At 39.4% G+C, this 16,605-nt stretch overlaps 1 protein-coding gene across 2 annotated transcripts; it reads right to left on the bottom strand.

Moving 5' to 3' along the window:
• Positions 1-7,691: 7,691 nt before the first annotated feature.
• Positions 7,692-13,998, bottom strand: LOC146457175 (putative skeletal organic matrix protein 8). 2 transcript variants are annotated; one of them, XM_085092242.1, is made up of 2 exons: positions 13,865-13,998; positions 7,692-8,801 (listed from the first exon to the last, which is right to left on the bottom strand). In XM_085092242.1, the coding sequence occupies exon 2, from the start codon at positions 8,799-8,801 to the stop codon at positions 8,178-8,180; it is 624 nt and encodes a 207-aa protein (XP_084948368.1). In that variant the 5' UTR covers positions 13,865-13,998; the 3' UTR covers positions 7,692-8,177. The 2 variants fall into 2 exon arrangements, with proteins under 2 accessions (XP_084948368.1, XP_084948367.1); XM_085092241.1 differs by lacking the exon at positions 13,865-13,998 and adding an exon at positions 11,954-12,103.
• Between the last annotated feature and the right edge of the window lie 2,607 nt (positions 13,999-16,605).

Here is a 16,605-nt window from a genome sequence, read left to right as displayed (position 1 = left end):
TGGTTACAGTGTAGTAAAAGAAAACTGAACTTTGCGACTTTGACTTCCCAATAAAAACTGGTGATATTATTAGGAGCTTTGCAATTTTCCTCGCTCATTCCTCATGTTTTTCTTACGCCCTGTTCAGACCGGTAGGTGCCTATACCAGGGCCTTGTACCCGGGCACTAAGAAGAACCTTCTTTAGACTCCTTGGTGCCCAACGAGTAATCGTGTTCTCGTTCATCAATTCAGCTCCTGCTATTTTGCTTGCTGTATAGTAGGGAAGAATGAAGAAAAAGCGTGGGAACTGACAAAACCCTGTTCAGACCAGTGACTGTGCCCAGGAACGGTGCCCGAGCGACTTCCCTTGAAGGTATACCCATACCAGGGAACGGCGCTGGGATTTTTTCTCGGTCACCGACAAAAAGCTCTGTTCAGACAAGTGCCTGTGCCCCAGAACCGGGCACGTGCACCTAGTCTGAACGCGGCCTAGTTAGATAACTTGACGCATATGTGAAACAGTTTTTCTATCCGAAAGTAGCATAACCCAGAAGGCAAAGATCCCCTCGGAAAGTAGAAATAAAGGCAGTTTATTAAATTCGAACGAGGGTCCAATGGCTTGTGGTATTCTCCGTGTACCCTATCAACAACCATTTGGCGTCAGCAACCATGAAAAGTGCTAATTCATGCAATTTAAAGTTCGCGGAGATGAGAGATGTCAGTCACAAATGCCAAGGTCAGCGATTCACATTACCGGTTCCATAATCGGTACGGCGTAAAGGGCTTGTTTTTGCCGTTTGCAATATTGGAGCAGTCGGTTTTCAGAAATTGATATTTCAGCCTTCACGCATTGAGGACTGTTGTCAAAACATACGGATGTATGTCGTCTCATTATGGTGATAATTACTATCATTACCTTAATCATCATCATTAATGTCATAAGTTATCGTCATCACATTAATCACAATCAACTCTTTATTATTTTCTTCAATAGAGCGGTTGTCAATTGAGTGTTGAAAGTAATTCCGCGTTTGGTTTAGGTTTGCTTCGCTACGCTCTGTGATTGGTTCACTTGGTAAAACTCGTGTCACCTCAACCAATGAGAAGGAAAACCAAAAACAATGATCGTTCCTTGCTTTGCTCGCGTACGTTTTCCCGCGATTGGCACCGGTTACATACATTTGCTTGGAATTCTGATTGGTTCATTGTGCGTTTGAGTCTGCTGTGATTGGTCATAGTAGTTACATTGTGTTGTGTTGTAATTGAAAACTGCTCTATTAATTGTAGATGTGTGGTTCACAGCAAAGCGGTATAGGCTTGTGACGTAACAGTGACGTACGTGTCGATGATTGGGCATCTCTACTCAACTAAAGCCTCGATCTTGCTTGTGTTTGTTTGCTTGTTTTTCTTTTTGAAATTTTAAAATTCCTTTCTCTGGCTTAATCTAACGACAAACGATTTCAAAGAATCAAAAATTAAATAATCACCTAAGGACGACACTACGTGAAATTTGGACCCTCCTTCAATTTTTGTTATAATTATCTGACGTCGAGCGAATTCAGGTTTTTTTTTCGTCCATCATGTGAGAATCCTTCAATGTAAATTGACAAACTCTTGTAATTTAAATTAAAGTGTTCACTGAACAAGGTTAAACTATGATTTTAGACCCAGTTCTTAGAAATGTTGCGTGCATAACTCACCGGACAGAAAAAGCTCGGACAAAGACTTACTTCCTTTTTCACGGTTTCAGCGAAACTGCAGTCTCGAAACGAGATTGTTTTAGAAATTAATTAATATAAGCGCCGATCCTTTTCTTTGCTCATGGAAATTTTTTAAGTAAGATAAATATCAATTTCCTTTAGTTAAAAATATCAATACGTTAAATCGGAAGGTGTCCCGTCATAAGAAAAAAGAGAAATAACAGTTATTCACACAAAGATTATTATGTAAACAGTTTTTATGTTCTGCGCAAATTGCAGTCCCTTTTCTGCTGTGGAAAAAAGCAGATTCACCGCGGGCAAAATGACGGAGACTCTACACAGAATTAAATCCTTTTTGGACTTCGAAAAAAAAAAAAGAAAAGAAAATTCAACAAAGTCAGCTATATCTACCAAACTAACAGTATAGACAGATAAGCCGACTACTTCAACATTAGACAAAAACTGAAACTGGTAATAGAACATGATGGCTAGCGCCTATACTAAAGTTTTTGAGAAGTTTTCTTTGCGGCGTTTTGCATCTAGTATATCCTATGACACCACACTTTGTTAGCAACACTTACCTCAAGATTCAATCTTCCTCTTCAGTTATGGATGATCTGTGGTCAGAACTCGTTCTTTCGGGTGCACGACCAGGAGTGACTAATTGCTCTGTTGAATGACCAAGCCAACCTCACCGTCTAGTTTATATTCTCGCAGGTAGCGGGAATTATGTCATGAACTGTTAATATCTCTCAGTGTAATGTCTAGGCGTTAACCAATGAAGTCATTTTGAGGTTTTGCAGAATGTATCTTTGTCAGCAAAATTATTGTCTGCAAGTGTTTGTAGTTACGAAACTGAAGGGATTTTCCCCTACACTTTATTCTTTTCCTGGACGCCTAGTTTTGCTGTGGTCGCATAAATCATGAAACGAGGAGTCGTGCATTTTGTTCAAAGGACACAACGCATCTTGAGGGTTATTTGTTCTTAGATTTACTTTGATGCCACGAAAACAGTTTCAAACTAATTAACTTGTTTTTTTTCCCTTATCTTTCCTGAAGGACTCTGTCTGGTATATGTTGGACCTACGAGTCATGGTAACTCGGATCGCTGACGATCTTCCGCTTAATTTGTTTTATTAATTTGTAATTTTCTTAATTTAGGCTTAAGTTCCGTGTCTCTTGCCTTTTCAAAGTCTTGATAGCGAGGCTCTGAGGCCTCTGAATTTTCCTCAGTTTTCAAGTCTTCTTTAGAGCAAAGTATCACCGGATTCTTTTCACTATCGAAGTGGCATTACTAAACATGAACTGATCTTGAACGACCTTATCTCAAGCGTCGAATCAAAGGTGTTCGATTCCAGTTGTTTTTATTTTTGAGAGTTTTACTTATGGGATCATTACAAACTTAGAGAGTTTCTGGTATCAAGGATTAATGATCTGTTCAGAAATGCCGGAAGTACGGAACCAGGTTCAAAAATACATTAATAATTCATAAGCCCATTGACCTATCAAGTGGCCGATAAAACGTCACGTGCAGTGGTTTTAAAACCCGATAAAACTTTCTCCTTTAATATTGTTATACGGTGTTTAATGATTTTTTCGTATGCGGGCTAATTTTCAACGTTCACAAAAGCGTCATTGTTATGAACTCTCTCGACACACGCTTTTCCAGGAATGTTTTTGAAGCCGTTTAAAAAACTTGCAGCACGTGTTTTATCGGGTCTAAATCTACTCGGCTGCGCCTCGTGGTTTTAAATTCCGATAAAACACTGCTGCCAGTGTTTTAAACATTACATAAACGATAAATTCCGTTTAACGCTTCCCTGGCCGCGTTGCTACTAGCCTGCGGCTCGTTGTTCTACTTGAGTTTTGAAAATTTTATGACGTCATTTACGGACTATTTAACAATTACTCCACGAGCGCAAGTTGGATATGATAGAGAGATGATAGAGAGATGATAGATCAGTAGCCAACGAGGCGCGTAGCGCCGAGTTGGCTATAAACATCTCATATCCAACAGGCGCAAGTGGAATAATTGTTTTATTAAAAAATATCAAGAAGTATTGCTAGATCTTACTGATTTCGCTGTGCAAGAACAACCAGACGACAATTTAATGGTCGCTATTTCTCGGGCATAGTATAATGGCTCATATACCATGGCCGCTAAGCCAATAAAATCCCTTGAATAGCATTAGACAATGATTCAGTTTTTAATAAAAGAGTAAAGACCATAGAAAACTGCCGTCGATTTGTTGATTCATTTCGGAAATGTTTCGTTTGATAGTCTACACGGCCGAACTCAGTTTGCTTCCGTTTTTGTCAATAGATGATTCTAGGTCCATTCGCATGAGCTTATTCAGTATTTACAGCAAGGCAGACGGAAGTTCATTTTCTAATGGAAGCTGTCCACTGGTGCCGGAAATCATTAAAATATTTTTAAAACGGCTGTGGACGATATGAAAAGAATTAATGCTAAACTATACAGTCAGAACAAAACAAATAAAATCACCCTTGTAACATTGACTCACAGCCAAATTGTGTAGCTACAGATCAGAAGCTGTTTTTTTCCTGTGATTCACAACATACTCGAACTGAAGCCTATCGGTCAGCATCCTTGTATTAAGGGGAAGATTTATATGACATGAAATATGGGTTACTATGGAAATGACAACCAACAACCTAAAAGTGAGATAATAAGTAAATCTGAACCTTTGAGAGATACAAAATTGAGTTCACAGATTTGTTTATCCACACGAAACGATCAAGAGTTGTTCAAAGCCCGATTAAGCTGATCCTGGGTTAACGGTCGGGTTAAAGTGAACTTTGATTCGAGTATATTTAAAATTTTTGTCCCTTAGTTTTGCCTTATGCTTTCCTTTACCATTAGCTTAAAATGAGCCTTTAAAATCGTCTTTAATGAGCGAGATGGAAACCTTGGTTAACTTTTAATCGTGGATTAGCGTTAATCGGCTTTCGAACAACCCGGCCCTGAGAATTCTAATGTTGAGCCGGACGTTGGCCGTGCGATCAGGAAATCGGAAAAGCTTAAAGAGCGGAATAGTTCCTTTTGAAAAATGTCAAAAAAAGTCTTGAATGAACAAGCAGGGGATGTAAAAATCATCCGGCATTTAATTGCTTTCGGACCTGTATACAAAATGTCCATTTACTGAGTTGCAGACGAGTGAGCAACGTCGAGTCGTTATGGTTGAGGAAGAAAATTTATTTGTTTTGTCACACATGACAGGATAATCTAAAATGTCTGAAATGAAAATATCAGTTCTAAAACGACCTTTCACGAGAGTCCATGTTGCGCATAGAATAGGAAAATGAATGATGTTGAAAAGAACTTTGCCTTTGCCTTAGTCTTGCTTAACTTCCTTCTGTGATTGGTTGGGGGTTTCATTCAGGATAGGTAACTGCACCAGGAGAGAAGAGCTGAAAACACAAACGCTCAGCTCACTTTCTGCCGACGAAACTCGAGGTGTTGGAGTTACTCAGGGGCACCCAACGACAGGTTTCTTTCAGATCCTTTGAAACGCTATTTTAGGCTATCTGGAGTGCCTTTAAAGCTCTGTAGGTTCATTTTAGGCCGCTCTATAAAATTTTTTATCTGTTCGGTCATTCTAGGGGATCTTGAATCTTTTCGAAATTACTAAGTCATCGTTTGTCCATTTCCCGAAAACCTTAGGTCTTATTTCCTTTCCGAAAATCTTAGCTGACCTTTTTTCGGTACCCGAAACGACTTTTTTATCAATCCGAAAACAACAGGCCTTAAATTTGCCATATCACGAAAGTTCGAGGTGAAAATTCCCTGTAGGAAATTGTTCCTAAGGAACATGTACTTTACCGAAACGATCCATTGGGTGCCCCTGGTTACTGATTGCTACTTCTGATATTCTTCGCTGACTTGCAAACATTCCAGTTTCCAATATTTGATTTTCATCTGCTAAATACAGGGAAATATGAAGAAATGTAAAAATCGCCCCAAATGCTAATGTTAAAAGATCCAACATCAAACGCGGTTCGTTATGGCTTGAGAACTGTAAAAGCAACTGACATCACAAAACGTAATCAGTCAAACAATAAAGCTGTAAAATAAAAGAGAAATAAAACCGTGACTTAAGCTTAGCAAAGCACCGTCGTACTTGAAATGTGCGGTTTATAAGAGGGCTAGGCTTGTGTAAGCCGCGGCCTCGGTTAGCCGTGACTTAAATTGTCATTTTTCGAAGCACTTGCTATGAGAGCGTCATCAAATTCCTAGTGTGTTATGACGTCACGCGTAACCACAAATGATTTTAGCAAAGCAGAAGACTGACGTTCCGGAAATTATTAGCGACTACCGGACGTCCTCATGATTGTTACTTATGGTGCGTCATCCGGTCAAACCATAGACGTCAAAACAACTGTTTTCCTGTTTGTCACGCGGCCCACGCAATTGAGCCAATAACTTGAGAAAATATAGACTTCAAGTGGCCCATTAGAAAAACGCCGACGACATTAGCTGTTACAAGTGACAATTTTGAGAAGCCAAAGGGAAATATTATGTGAAGGGCTATGCTACCGAGATTTTGATGGTGTTTTGTCAAAATTGCTTTAAAATTGTGAGGACGTTCCCATCCTCGTGAGCAAACTAATTGCTGATACAACACAATTGACAAAGAGGAAGAATTCCCGGCAATGAATTCTTGAAGGAAGCACAAGCCTTAATAAGTTTTCAACGATTTTTGCGCGAGACAACGACAGGACTAGAAAACGTTGGCCAATTTTTCAAATTGCAAATTATTTTCACCTTGACCATCCGTGGCCGAAGGCACTTGTAGATAGTTATAGTGCAATGGTTTCGTAACTTTCAACAAAACTGGCATATCATTTCTATAGGCTTTCCTTTGATGATGAATTTCAACAAAACTGGAATATCATTTCTATAGGCTTTCCTTTGATGATGAAAATGGGACTTACGGCTTTTCAACTCACACTAGAAATAAATAGCTGACACAACCCTTGTTAGATAGAAATACAAGCCTGTTTGCACGTGGGTACCGTAGCACTACCGAAGAGAGTGAAATGGTTCTTAGGTTTTAGGAATATCGCAGCCAGGTAGTCTGTTGCATTTCTCTTCATCATGGTAACACAGAAACACGCAAAACTTTAGAAAAAAAATTCTATCCACTGTCTATCTTCCAAATCGGCACTGAATCCCCAGGGATTCAACGAAAGCTTTTGATTCGACTAATTCTTCTTATTTTTCACGTGACCATACTCTACTGCTCACTCAGTAAACAAATACAATCCACAATTCCTTGATTCGCTCTGACGAAGGTCTAACGCTCGAAAGGTCAGCACTCGAGTCTCCTTACAGTGGCTAGTTTACCTTTAGTTGTCAACTCTGTTGATAAACCAAACATTTATTTGCAGAGAAAGCGTGACCTTTTCGCAAAAATAGATGGCCTAAGCCAGTCAGAAATGTTTGCCCATTTTCAGATTTATTTAATTAATCCTCTGGTTTTCCCATGTGCCCTCTCGGTCTTCTCTGTTTCTGCTGGGAAACTTAGGAATTAACGTTTGATCAATATAAAGGAGATAGGTCAGAATTGCGTGCTAACGAGATGCATGAACTGTATGATAGACATCACAAGGTGCTCCCTAACCGTAATTCTTACTAAAACACCAATAGTTCTGTCAATGAAAATAAAAAAAGGTCTGTCTTGTATGTAGTACCCAAACTCAGGTTAGGTGCATCAGCCAATTTTATTACAAAGAAGCAACTGGTTGACAAGCTAAAAGATTCCTTTTTTCGGGGGGGGGGGGGGAGGGGGTCAGAACTCTGACAAGTTAGGATATTTAGACATACATTCCGAGCCTTTTCCAAGTTGCACGAGCTAATTGTGAAAAATATCTCACTTCCCAAAAAGCTGATGGCATCATGGATTGCGGTGGTACAACTTACGTTCTCCCCAAAGCGCGTATAAATCCAGGTTTAGCACTACTGATAAAGTAGGACGTTGGAGACAATATCACCCGCAAACATTGCTTTAATTTTTTTCGGTTCATACACAGCTTGTTATCCGTTTAAATTCATTTATGGTTCATGCACGTTACATACAGTTCCAAACAAATTCCACAGTAAGACCGTTATCACGATAATTTCAAAGTTTGTTGTAGCCAAGGTAACGAGAAACTATTGACATTACGGGAAAGAGCACCTTTAAATAAGTGAAAAGACCAAGTTGGAGAGTCTTGTCGAAGATGTAAGTCCCGCAAATTCAGGAATTTTTAGTAGACGGGCGAATCTTACCCGCTTCCATACAAACGTCCATAATGTTTTCAGACTCAACAAAACTATATCTCCCGTATTGTAAAAGACAAGACCTAAACTTGGCTTTTTTACTCATTTTAATAAGGTGCTTTTTCAGCGATGTCAATGGTTTCTCGTTATCTTGCCTACATCAAAATTTGGAATTATCGTACGTCGAAATGCAGCTGACTCGTCAGTATTTAACTCATATCGGAAACAAACCACATTCACAGCAAACTCGAATTTCCTGCGAATAAACAACTAAAGAGGAACCTTGCATCATAAGAAAATCCTGCACTACAACCGCACTCTGGCACAACCCAAACACAACGCCTCCCACGCCACATAGGTCTTCGGATTCACACAACACTTCGTTAATGTAGCGAGGAATCTTGTCTGGACCCAGATCTGTACGGGCGGGGCAAACGTTGCAAAGCCTGTCCAGTCCTCCTGTTGTACTTTCACACTCGCCGGTAATATTTGTTTGAGGATAAGACACGGAACGCTTGACCCGACTGTATGTCTTTTCTTCAGTGTTTTCAACGGTATCCGTACTTAGTTTCAGGGACTCCTCGACTTCGGAAGTGACGTTGCCGGAGGATTTGATTCGCCTCATCTTCGAGTGTATGGACACAAGGTCAGGGAATTTCTCCGCTTTCTCAAGTGTGAAGGCCATGTAGTAGGGGTTGAAGTAACCCATCGGCCCAGCTTTCCTCCCCAATTCCTTGAGGTACTCTTTTAAAGATTCACCATCATCTGGAATGTATATTTTTCGCGATTCGCTCCATACAAGAAAAGAAGCAACAAACAGCAAAATTCGAAAGGTCATCTGTAAACCATAGAGAAAATATTACTAGGTTTGCGCATTAGGTATCTAACTTAGATCTTTAAGGTGAGGGGACAGATCAAGAGTTGTTGTTTAAAGATTTTAAAGCCTGGTTTACACGTACGACGCAAGCATAAGCACAAGCACAAGAGAATATAACGATTTCCATTCTCTTGTGCTTGTGCTTGTGTCGCTACGTCGTACGTGTAAACCGGGACCACGCAAGCATAAGCAAAAGCGCAAGGAAAGGAAACTGAAAAACAGTGACAAGTTCAGTGTCAGCGTACATTCTAGTTACTCATGCGTTGCCATTTTCCACCATGTTGGAATCAAATCTCGCAGCCCGGTCGCGTCATAATGCGCCAAATTTTTATGCTTCTGCGCTTGAGTATGTCACCTTATGCTTATGCTTATGCTTATCGCACGTGTAAACATCCTTGTGCTTGTGCTTGTGTCGTTCGTGCAAACCTATTTTGTCATACTCCGTTTTGCAATGTTTTGAGCCTCTAGACTGGGGAAATATACTAAGGGAGAACATGTGGATTTTAGCTGATCGTCATTGATGGAACGTAACTAATGCCAGTCTCCAACCGCGTATCACAGAATAGTACCCATTTTTTCTCCACGAGTCGGAGGTATTCTTGACCTCTTTCTAACCTGCAGTGAGCATTTACCGTTTCTGTTAAATAATGAACTGTTTGTAATAACTTCTATAGAGTGTTTTCACATGACGTCACGGCGGCCATGTTGGTGTCCCAAAACAAAGAAATGGCGGCCATGTTGGTGTCCCAAACTAAACCTTTGGGAATTGAACTCCATTTTTATGCAAATTCTTTCTTTTTTTTCAGTAAACCAATATGGTCGGTAGTCACGTGAATGAAAACGCTCTATAAGAATTCGAATTTTGAAAAAAATCAATACGTCAGGTTTTGCACCTTGTACGCTGTGTGAGTTTCAGGTTTATTTTTTCTGTTTTGATCACGTGATTTGCCAAATATATTAGTGACTGTAAAATCTTGAAAACCTTTTAAATAGATTGCCAAGATATGACGACAACGGGCATTTCGATAGGAAGAATCATGAAATATTGTAGTTCAGTTAGTCCCCCCCCCCCCCCCTCTCCCTCACCCCCTTTAAAGGGACAGTATCACGCCGTTTTTAGTAACACATTGAAAATCAAAAAGACGCTATTTGGTTGATGGCAGCCAAGATATCATGACAAAATTCCATTAAAAGACTATCAGAATGCAAAGAAACTATCCACGGATGTTTTCGCCGGCAGTTGACCAAGACAAAGAGTGGTTCAAATTTGAAAACGTCTGGCAGACGTTTTCAAATTTCGTCGTCGTAACGCACTAAAAATTGCTGGTTGTACTATATTTTTGTTCAACCTTTCGTCTCAGAATCACTATTAATATTTCTTTAAATTATCGATTTAGAAATTAATTATCACAGTGTTCAAAGTTAAAATTTTGTGAATTTTGGCCAAAAATCATGATATCTCCCATGATACTGCCCCTGATCACTGATCAGGCCATAGTTTTCCGTCATTCACCAGTGCAACATTGAGCAATTAGGCACTTAAAACATATGCTTTCCTCTCCCTTACACTGGGAAACCGGCTGGGAAGAGGTGCATTGCAAATTTACTCCTGCACAGAATAAAAAGAACCCTCTCTTTTCTCCTCAAAAATTTACATTCGCCGTATCACGAGCCTAAGAAGAGCTAAGAGGCAAGGTGTGGTATACAAAGGGACTTGAGAATGATGTATTTTATCAATAAATGACACAGGCATACTCGGAAAAAAATCTGAGTGTTCCTATCAGGAGTCGAAACTAAGACCGTTCGGATGCTCTACCACTGAGCTACAGGAGACTCGTGGGAGCTAAGACCATTAAACTAGATTCATGGGACAAATATCCTGCGTACTGCTAGGATTGGAATGTCAATGTGTGGCATATGCGCAATGGAAATAATGTGATGGAATATGTTTAGCTTGGCAAATAAATGGGAATGATGTATTTAATCAGTAAATGACACATGCATACTCTTGTCCTCTAAGGGCATTGAACTTGAAGGCATAAGCCCTCACATGTATCCTGAATATTGATTTGTCTGAATATGAAGGCCTATATTTTAAGGCACACGCAGCTCCGATCCGCCCCCATACCTCGGAGCACTTGGTCGCTTTTCAGGCGCAACCTCCGATGTTTATAATTGGAAAATGATATAATTACACTTGGGGAACTGGGCCTCCTATTCGCCAATGACAATGATCTGCAATTAATTCTTCTAATAAATCTTTCGACTTTTTGCATAAAGATTTTACAACATGTATAACCTTATTTTATTTCCCTTGCTAAACGCCGATTCGACTTACGTGGCAAGCGTTCCTAAAAGTCAACATCGACATTTCTAAATATCACTTTTAACGAGGTTCGTTTTCCGAAGGTACAATATTTTGGTAGGTTAATTACTGAATCAATTGCCGTTTTATTCACGTCTAATATAAAGATTCAATGCTTTTTTTTAGCTTGTTTTAAGAAAATAAGTTAAAATAAGAGGAAAAAAAGCTTTAAATTGGGAAAAGCTCAAAACAACGAGACGCAAACCAAGCCCTCGAATGTTTATAACTTTAAGACGAAAAAACAAACTTTTGGTTTTAAAATGAAACGGTTCCACGTCATCATACACAGTTGGAAAGTTCCAGAATCTATATAAGCCACTGGTTTGAGTTACAACTTAATTTCCTTTTCTTCGGAATTAGGTTCTTTTAGTTTATGCAGGTGCATTTTGCTTTACTTGGTTTCTTCCATAAAGTCAAGCTAATTGGCATAATCCGGCTCAAGTATTCAATGTGAACCCGGCATCGGTTTTCAATCTGTGAATAAAATCTTCGAGTATGGCCACTGAAATGACGCTTTTCAAGGCTGCCGAGAGTACAGTACCTTCTTAAACGCTACTTGTCTTTAAATGCTGTATTTTGAGAAGAGAAAAATGCGTTTTTCTGACATTTCGTGCTTTCGACTGAAATCAGTGCATATTACCGACGACGGCGTACATGAATTAAAGTTGTGCAATTACAATAACAAACTATGTAAGCTCTAAAATGATCTTAGAACGGGACATGAAATGAAATAAATTATCGCACTCACCATTTTCGTTAAGAGAGTTTCAAAGTCTTTCGATTTTCTTACTTGACTTATTTCTTATAAATTTCCCGTTACACCTCAAGAAATACGGTGATCGACGCCTTCTGTTCCTGAATTTTGACGAAAACTCCTACATCGCAACTAGTATTATGTCCAAACTTAAATATTTATTAAAACCAATTAAGATTCTTGTGTAAGGTGTTTTAATATCACTTGCAGCCGCAATATAAAGGCCAATGGTCCGAAAAAGAACACCGACTGATGTAACTACCTCAAATTATCCAATAGTTTAGATTACAATAAAGTTTGGCATAGATGTTTTTACTTTGTCCTAAATAATAGGCCGGATACATTTTACAAACACGTAGGGAGAATTGTTAACAAACAATCCTTTGGAAAGTAAATAAATGTCATCATTAGCCAGACGCAGCTTTCGGGACAGAAATTAATTACTACATTTTTGGGCTTTGTAATGGTAAAATTAAATTTGCCGCTAATCAACTCCAATGTTATAGTAACTTAACTTTGCTTGAACAAAATAACGGAAATGCTATGTTTTTGGAGTTATTTAATGATGTCAAAATTTAACTTGGTTACAAAATCCCGGAAGATACCTGCATATTACGCCAAACACGATTACACACGAAGGAAGTCCAAGATGGCGGACCAAACGAAGACAAAAAAAATTCTTACGTTTTGTCTCGTATATCAAGATACATTTGGTACTGTACTTTATCTAAATGTTCAACTTCTTCTCCAGTCATATTCTCTAGATTCACTATCGGCCACAACTCATAAACATTATACAAACACAGCTACATTCAGAATCCTGTAAATAATCTCCACAGTGTATTTGTAAGTAGCTTCTGTTACAGGACGGATTTCTCTTGAATGCGTGTCATTTTTTCCCCTCAGTGATACAAATAGGCATCTGCGAACTATTGCGGAAACCTCAAAGCGCTGATCTTAAGAGTGATTGGTTCCAGCATATCGTGTTCTTCCTGCTCACGGAAGGACATTGTGACTGCTCTACAATGTCTCTCTTTGTTCGGATCGATAAATTTGTACGGGAAACCTTTAGAAAGGTGGGATTGCTTTGCAGTGGGCTAGAAATCCGGCCCATCCAAAAGGAAGGAAGACTGCTCGTACTTTCTTCTTCAGTATATAATGAAACCGGAAAAACCCGAAATTAAGTGCTGACTATGCACGCCGCTTGCAGTGACCCGAATGAACGCAGCTTTACCGAGGCTAACTTAGGTTTACTGGCTCAGTAATCTTTAAGGACGAGCCATGGTTTTTAGATATGACAATTTATACTTCAAGAGAACCCAACGAGAATATTCAGAGAAAAGCATTTCAAATGTCGTTTCTGTTTCCCAAAATCTTTTTACGGAGTTAAAAACGAATATTTGAGCGGCCGAGAGTTTTAGTCGAGAGCATTTTAGGGAATAGAAATCAGTCCCCGGAATTTACAAGCAGCTTTTGGCTTTCTGAAAATTCTAGCTAGCTTGTCTTTTTTGCTCTCTTAACAGCACTTTTTGTCCCTACAAAAACAAACCGGGAATGAATTTCTCCACGTTACGGAAGTTCTAGTGGCGTTACACCAAATAAAATGCTAGGTTTTCTTCACAATTCAATCCAAATTTCTGAGGACGCTTAGGCCTTCCAGATGGACATGCACCAAAATAAACCGTGAGTGCCCCTGTTTAATACTTTTTTCCGAGACGTTAAGTTTAACAGAGCCGGCACTGAGCATATGCGCCGATGAACCGCGCGGCTGATTCAATGCGACTTGCAGTTCACTTGTTTCCGTGTCAATAGCGTTTTTCTTTCAGTTTTCTGTCATTGATTAATCTTTTGAAACATCGTTTGAATGTGCAGGACTTCAGGGGAAAAGAATTCAATATTATTTACCTTTCACGTGGAGGCGCCTCAACTCAATCGTCCCGTAGAATGATTCTTTTCCAAATCGTCCACCACAGTCGAAGCTTTACACTTAAAGAGCAGGAGAGCTTCAAACGATAATTGTGCTCGGTTCTTTTGAAAGCGGAACCGGCCAAGGCTTGCAAGTGGGCGTCAATCGTATTTTAATCACTTCCTACTGTTCTTCCTCACGATTGTGCACTTCTAAAATCCTAATTTTAATAAGCGGAAGCCACTTAATGACATTGTAAAAAATCGTAGGCCCTTGTAGTCCTGTAAGGGTTTCTTGTCAATGTTTTCGTGCGAGCAGATATCAAGGAGTTGCACGCCAAATGCTCTGAACACCGGAGGCGGGGTACTTAGTCGGTGCAGCAATATTTCAAAACGCTTTTACTAGGTTTTTGTACTTGGTGAAAAGTTAACAATTCAAAACGCTTGGTAAAACATTGTATGATAAACAAATAGTACAAAGAAATATCTTTTTTTTCCTGGTATTCTTTCGTCTCAGTTCCAGTGAGTTTTGGTAGATTCGTACCCTTGTCGTCTTCCCTAATGTCGAGTTAGGTTATTAAAACAAATGCGTGGGATTTACAAATGGATGACAAAGTCATTTTTGGCAACATTTGTTCCACAATAATGAGTCAGCTTTTCATTGCAGAGGCCAATATTAATTTCCAATTTTACTGTCTTAATTCGCATAATTCCAACTTTAGAGTCTTTTTTTTTTCTGGATCTGCTAAAGACGCTCAGATAACTGAGGGGGTCAACTTCTATTTCTTAACATTACAGCGAAATTATAAAAACAATTTTTTAATTTCAATTAAGTGTTGTGACGTCAACACTAAAGTAATCACGTAAGCCAATCAAAACAAAAGTAAAACATGACAATGAACCAATCAGAACTTGAAGCAAATGCATGCAGATTTAAGCGCGGGAAAATGCGTCCGTAGTTGACCAATCACATAACATGGCGCGCGTAGTTCAGCAAAACTAACGAACCTTAATGCAAATGATTTTCGACAGTCTATTGAAAACCTCCTTATTATTTGTGGTTTATTTTAGCTCTTTGAACGAGATATCTTTGAGAAACTCAAAAGTGTATCACATGATTTCTGGTTAAAAGCTATTTTGTCAGCAGAAAGTTTGGACGAACGATCAACCGCCTTGAAAACATGTTTATTGTTTCGGTGTGGTTTATTCGCCTTTCCGCTGATAAGAGAGGCGCATCCTCGTTCCCCCAAACGTCGTCGCTCTCTCGGCTTTAACTCGGTATAATAAAGCACTTTTCAATTGACTATCGTAAAACCAAAGTTATTACTTTAAACAATCATGCAAACAGCCGTAATTAGAAAACAAAGAAACTAATTAAAATTCATGTGAGCAAGTCACTATCGGTTTTGGTTTGAACTCTGATTGGTTAAGAAAGTGGCACGAGATTTTTAACCAATCACCTAGCGTAGAATCTAGGGTAGTAGAGTAAAACCAAAACAAACTGCTAGAATACTTTTAATAGGTGCGGTTACACAACAGCTCTTCCCCAAAGCTCCCCTTGGGTAAATAGCTTGGGTTGGGTTTACTCTTGGTTTTGATCGATTTCATGCTTGCGGTTAGACACTGATAAATTGCCCGGGGGAACAGTAAAGCTTTACCCGATTTGGCGGGAAACACTGATAAATGCAAACATGGATGACACGAACCGTGAAATGTTTTCGGTAATTCCGCTGCTTTTCTTACAGCTTCCACTTCAAATAGGTTTAGTAGTTCAGCAAATTATTTTAAGAAGAGAACGTCGACGCCGACAACAACTACGGTTTTTCCAGAGTTTGCACTTTCTACTTTTTAATTTAAGAAGACGTCGAATCGTCGTTCGCCAACGTAGACGAGCTTGGGCGTTTCCGCGACCACAAAATTGGTTTCATTGACTTTTGAACGAAAGGAATCTGGACCACTGGTGGAGAGAGAACTTTCGCGTGTTTCGAGCCACTTTTGAATTTATCTGCCAGCTTGTAGGCCCAAACATGGAACGTCAAAACACCAGGATGCGAGAGGCTTTCCCCGTCGACAAGCCAAACGCAGTAGCGGGTAGGAGATGAATTTCACTGTCATCACAGCACGTAAACAACTCGTGATTTCTAGCGTTTCGTACATTTCACTTTCTCGTGATTGGTTGAGCCGCTTTGGGTTCTCCTTAACACATAGACCATACCTCTGGTACTGCCATGGGAAATTCTTTTGTTCTTTTTGAAGTATCCATGGAAATTTCCCCAAGGCAATTTCACTCTGGGAATGTCGGTTACACACAAAAAGTTGCTTCCCCGTGGGCAAAAGCGATTTACCCAAGGATAAAATGGCCAGTATAACCCCACCTATAATAACTTGTTAATATGTATGACGGAGACCAGCGACGGAAATTTGTCTGGTGGAATAATAGGGATATAAAGATCAAGGGGAAAATATTGTTCTGGAAAACAGGGTTTGGAAAATGAATCTATCTAGTGTAAGGTTTGCTTGATGAAGACGGAAGATTTTTGTCTCTTTAGGAATTTCAGGATAAACTTGGTTTAAAAATTAATTTTTCGTGGTATTTTTAAATGATTGCTGGCATACAAAACCCAAATTTCTTCCGAAGATCTTTTTGAAACGGACGATGCATTTCTGATATCTCAAAACCTTACGCTTCCCTGGAGAAAATGCGGTGCAAACATTGTTACAAACTCTTTACTGAAACCTGT

The sequence above is a fragment of the Pavona decussata genome, unplaced genomic scaffold, assembly GCF_977016875.1.
Source record: "Pavona decussata unplaced genomic scaffold, jaPavDecu1.1 SCAFFOLD_245, whole genome shotgun sequence".
Taxonomy (NCBI): Eukaryota; Metazoa; Cnidaria; class Anthozoa; order Scleractinia; family Agariciidae; genus Pavona; species Pavona decussata.
Note: the sequence above shows the minus strand (reverse complement) of the source record. Positions and strands in the feature narration are given on the sequence as shown.